General features: G+C 52.4%; 1 protein-coding gene across 1 annotated transcript; it reads left to right on the plus strand.

The window, feature by feature from the left end:
• Window positions 1-285: 285 nt before the first annotated feature.
• Window positions 286-3010, plus strand: LOC117617156. The gene is made up of 2 exons (XM_034346437.1): window positions 286-2064; window positions 2504-3010. The coding sequence occupies exons 1-2, from the start codon at window positions 286-288 to the stop codon at window positions 3008-3010; spliced, it is 2286 nt and encodes a 761-aa protein (XP_034202328.1).
• Window positions 3011-5483: the final 2473 nt, after the last annotated feature.

A 5483-nucleotide genomic window follows, 5' to 3' on the forward strand; every position in this document is an offset into this window, starting at 1 on the left:
GACGCCACTGCCGGCCACGAACTGCTGAGCTTTATGGATGCCTACTCCGGCTATAACCAGATATTCATGCACCCTCCCGACAGCGAACATACCGCATTCATAACGGACAAAGGGTTGTACTGTTATAATGTCATGCCGTTCGGTCTGAAGAACGCGGGGGCAACTTATCAAAGGCTCGTCAACAAAATCTTCGCCGGTTACATCGGCAACATCATGGAGGTTTATGTTGACGACATGCTGGTAAAAAGCAGAACTGCCGAAGATCACCTGCAGAACTTATCGATCATGTTCGGCATACTCAAAGAGTACAGGATGAGGCTGAACCCGAAGAAATGCGCCTTCGGTGTATCTTCAGGGAAATTCCTCGGATTCATGATCAGTCAGAGGGGGATTGAGGCGAATCCCGAGAAAATAAAGGCAATCATCGATATGGAGAGGCCGAAGACGACGAAGGACATTGAGAGCCTTACCGGACGCGTGGCCGCCCTGACCCGCTTCATATCGAAGGCTACCGATAAATGTGTACCGTTCTTCAAAGCCTTGAAAGGGGGCAAACGGGATATCACATGGACTGCCGAATGTGATAACGCATTTCAAGCCCTGAAGAACTACATGAGCAAAGCCCCCCTTTTGTCAAAACCGCTGCCTGGGGAAATTCTCTACCTCTACCTTTCGGTATCCGGAACTGCCGTCAGCTCGGTACTAATTCGGAAGCCAGAGAAGGCAGAATTACCAATTTTCTACGTCAGCAAGGCACTCCAGAGCGCGGAACTTCGGTATCCCCCATTAGAGCAGCTGGCTCTAGCCCTTGTTGTCTCGGCACGAAGACTTCGGCCATACTTCCAGGCACACGGGATCAAAGTCCTGACCAACCAACCCCTCCGGCAAGTCCTCCAAAAACCAGAAATTTCGGGGCGATTGATCAAATGGGCGATCGAACTCGGGGAATTCGACATACAGTTCGTTCCAAGGCCCGCGGAGAAGGGCCAGGCTGTTGCCGATTTTATCTCCGAGCTTACCCCAGCAACTGTACAACCGGCATCTGAGGCGTTTACCGAGACCATCCTACCGTATCAAACGGGAGCCAAGTGCCTCGACACATCAACTCCCGTCTGGTGTTTGCACGTCGATGGCTCGGCAAACCAGCAAGGATGCGGAGCTGGCTTAGTACTGACAACACCGGACGGACTCAAAATCGAGTACGCCCTCCGATTCGACTTCCGGACATCCAACAATGAAGCGGAATATGAAGCCCTCTTGGCCGGCCTTCGGTTAGCCAAGAGCATGAATGCAAAGCAAATCCGAATTCACAGCGACTCCCAACTCATTGTGAACCAGGTAACGGCAGACTTCGCCGCCAAGGATGCCTCCATGTACGCCTACCTTTCAACCGCCCATCGGCTACTCCGAAGTTTCCAAGCATACGAGATCAAACAGATCCCCAGAGGCGAAAACAGCCATGCCGATGCTTTGGCAAGACTCGCTTCGGCGATAAACGACAAAGTCGGAAGAAAGGAACCAGTGGAGATCCTTGCCCAACCGAGCACGGTAACCTCCGAAGCGTGTGCCGTACGGTATGAGGATACATGGATGTCTCCCATCTACTTATACCTGACGAAAGGCACCCTTCCTGAGGATAAGGCCCAGGCCCGAAAGCTGAGATACCGATCAGCAAGATACACAGTTATCAACGATGTACTCTACAAGCGCGGCTACACTACCCCGTATCTCAAATGCCTCACGGCAGAGCAAGGGGAGGACATCCTTCGGGAGATTCACAGCGGTGTGTGTGGCGACCATTCCGGGTCCCGATCTCTCGCCTACAAAGTCTTTCGGCAGGGATACTTTTGGCCAACCATGCATCAGGACGCCAATACACTGGTGAAGAGGTGTGACAAATGCCAGCGCTTCGGTAATGTCCCACATATCCCTGCCGAACCCCTCACGCCGATTGTAAGTCCTTGGCCTTTCGCACAATGGGGACTGGACCTGATTGGCCCAATGCCGCAAGGCAAGGGGCAGGCAAAATATGCAGTGGTTGCCGTTGACTACTTCACCAAATGGGTAGAAGCCGAACCTCTTGCAACCATAACGGCGGCAAAGATTGAAGATTTCGTCTGGACTCACATATGTTGCCGATTCGGTATCCCATATGCTATCATTACCGATAACGGCAGGCAATTCGGTTCGGAACTCTTCAGGCAATTTTGCACCCGTTTGAAAATCAACTTGTTTTTTGCATCGNAAATGGGTAGAAGCCGAACCTCTTGCAACCATAACGGCAGCAAAGATTGAAGATTTCGTCTGGACTCACGTTTGTTGCCGATTCGGTATCCCATATGCGATCATTACCGATAACGGCAGGCAATTCGATTCGGAACTCTTCAGACAATTTTGCACCCGTTTGAAAATCAACTTGTTTTTTGCATCACCAGCCCATCCCCAGTCGAACGGTCAGGTCGAAGCAATAAACAAAATAGTGAAGAAACTGCTGAAACGGCAGCTGGACAAGGCAAAGGGAGCCTGGCCGGAAAAGCTTCCCGAAGCACTGTGGGCCATTCGAACGTCTTACCGAACGTCCACTGGAGAAACCCCTTTTTCTCTGGCTTTTGGATCGGAAGCGGTGGTACCCGTGGAAATCGGCGAACCTTCCTACCGAACGGAAGCCTTCGCACCGAAGCAGAACGAGGAGGCCATGTCTCTAAACCTTGACCTACTCGAGGAGCACCGAGCACAGGCCAACCTTCGGAATGAAGCCTACAAACAGCGTGTGTCTCGGTATTACGACTCTAGGGTCAGACCCCGCTCTTTCCGAATCGGGGACTGGGTCATGCGCAAGGTATCGCTTGTGACGAAGGATACCACGGAAGGAACCCTCGGACCTTCCTGGGAAGGACCATATGAAGTCATCGGTATCCTTCGCTCGGGAACTTATCGACTAAGAGGCACCAACGGCAAGGCCCTCGGCCATCCTTGGAACGTAGAACATCTCAAATACTACTACAAGTGACCTAGCCTACGGCAGGTTGGAACTGTAATTACTCGATGTATTTGTTCTACTAGAATTAATAGAAAGCCCTCGGCACTATTACTTTAGCCTCTCTTTAATTCATATTTGCCCACGGCAATTGGCGATCGTTAATGTTTTTTACCCTACAGATCCCTTCGGGACTTGGTCAAAATTTTTAAACTTAACAGCGTCCTTATTAGCCTACGGTAATAAGTGACTTTTAATCAGTAATTAGCCTACGGCAATTAGCAGTTATAGCTTGTGAAAGTCGATGACTAGCGATCTATCGGCGATTAGCCCACGGCAATTAGCAATCATAACGCACTCACATGGGTTAAAATTTGAGAATTGGACAATTAAAGGTTGAACTTTGAATCATAACACAAACTTAAATTAAAAGATGCCCTCGGCATCAATGTGTTCGAAATAAAAATTAAAAATAAAAATACAAAGATGAATGTAAAGAAAAACGCCCTCAGACGGCGGGTTCGTCCCCGGCAGCGGCCTCAGCAGACCCAGGCCCTTCGGCAGCATCCTCCTCCTCGTAATCCTCGATCATATCTTCGGTCATTCCTTCGGGAAGGGGAGGGGGATCGGTAGCGAAGTTGAGGTTCAGCTTCTGACCAGGGTTGTACCGCTTGAATCGGTACAACATGTCCGCCATCTCAGAGCCCACCTCCTTATCCAGAAGGACAGCGACCTCCTCTGATGATCGGTACCCCTGGATAGCGGACCGAACGGCAGCCTCGATCTCCGCCGCCTTGGTACGCTCACTCTCCTCCAGAGCGTCCTGGACCGCTTCCGAAGCAGCCTCAGCGTCCCGCGCCGCCGTCCGCGCTGCCTCCAAGGCTTGCCGTGTCTCCTCAGCCTTGGCCTCTGCAGCAAAGGCTCGCCGCTCGGCAGCCTCTTTGTCCTTTAGCAGATTGGCGGCCTTGGTCCTGCCGTCGTCATAGGCTTTTTTAGCCCGTTTGGCAGCATTGATGGCCCGCTTGACGCAGAGCCACATCTCCATGGACGCCTGCACGACTAACAAATTCAGAAAGAGGCCCCAACTAAAAAAAAAAAAAAAGGGAATGGAATGACAATAGAAGAAAGGCATTCTTACCGACGCCTGAAGACGGAAGGCCCGCCCTGCCTGTTCCCGAAGAAGCTTCTTCGGCAATTCGTCAACCTCCGGCAGTTCCATCTGAGAGCCGAGGATCATATGGTTGACGAATTGGACCGTCTTCGAGGGGCAGGCGATGGTGACAGCCTCGGTAGGACCGTCCTCGTCCTCCGCCGCGAATACAGCCCTCGTGGACTCCGAAGGATGGCTCCGCTTGGAAGCTGGCGAAGCTTCCAGGTCTACCGTGATCGGCCGCTTCCCGGCTGCTTTTGAGGCAGTGGCTTCGGCATCTGACTGCCTCGGTGCAATGGCACTGGCAGTTGGCCATGCCACTGGTTCAGCACCCAGCTGCCGTAGACGCTCCGCAAGAGTTACGTCCTTGGGATCCGTGGACGGCCGAACGGAAGGCGCCTCGGGCTGTTTCCTTTGTTTATTGCCCTGCAGACCCATCATGAGCCGCCTCTTGGACGACTCGCTCATTTTCTTGGCTTCGGCAGCCTTCCTTGCGTCAGTCACTGATCAAAAATACTCGGTCAGTCGGCATGCAAAATAAATCAATCAAGAAAAAAGAGAAAGGCACAGCTGTACTTACTCTCGGCAGGGCTGACGAGGCCGGCTCTGATGAGATTGCTGGTAAAAAGGAATCGCGGGTAAATTCGCTCGGCAGCAGGGACCCTCAGCCTGACTCTGTCGAGCTGCCGAATTTCGCTTTCCTTGGGGCTCGGTTGCTTGAGTTTACCTGCCGAAAGAAGAATGAGTTGCAAAACAGAGAAAGTAACAAGTACAATAGTTATTCTACCGACTGGTAACATAACTACCTACCGGAAATCTGGAACGCCGTAGGTACCGGAAACAGCGGGGATACTCCCGACGGCGATTCCCAATCACCAGAGAGTACCACCCGCCGATTCCTCCACGACTTTTGGGAAGTCGGCACCGAGCTGATGAAGTGCCCCCGCTCGGAAGCCTTCAGGCAGTTCGCCTGAACCCAACCGCCGTGATTGGCACTCTTGGACTTCGTGACGCTGTATAGGTACGAGAATTGCTCGTAGGAGGGCTCCCCCTCCCCGGCAATCCCGAACGCAGCAATCACCCCCATTAAGGCCACCCAAAAGTTGGGATTGTACTGGCATGGGGCATACCCGATCTGGGCTAGGATCTTCTGAACGGCAGCCTGACACCCTGCGCCAGCATATCGGTGAAGAAGACGACTCCACCATCTCCTGGGTCGCTGAGGGATTCAGTAGGGCTCGGAATTCTCATTTTCACAGAATCCGGGATGAGGTACTCTGCCCTAATCTTCTCGAGCTCCCGTTCGGTAAGCTTGTTGGGCTCCAAATAGTCGACCCCGAACAGGGTCTTCTTCGG

The sequence above is a fragment of the Prunus dulcis genome, chromosome 1 (genome assembly GCF_902201215.1).
Source record: "Prunus dulcis chromosome 1, ALMONDv2, whole genome shotgun sequence".
Classification (NCBI taxonomy): domain Eukaryota; kingdom Viridiplantae; phylum Streptophyta; class Magnoliopsida; order Rosales; family Rosaceae; genus Prunus; species Prunus dulcis.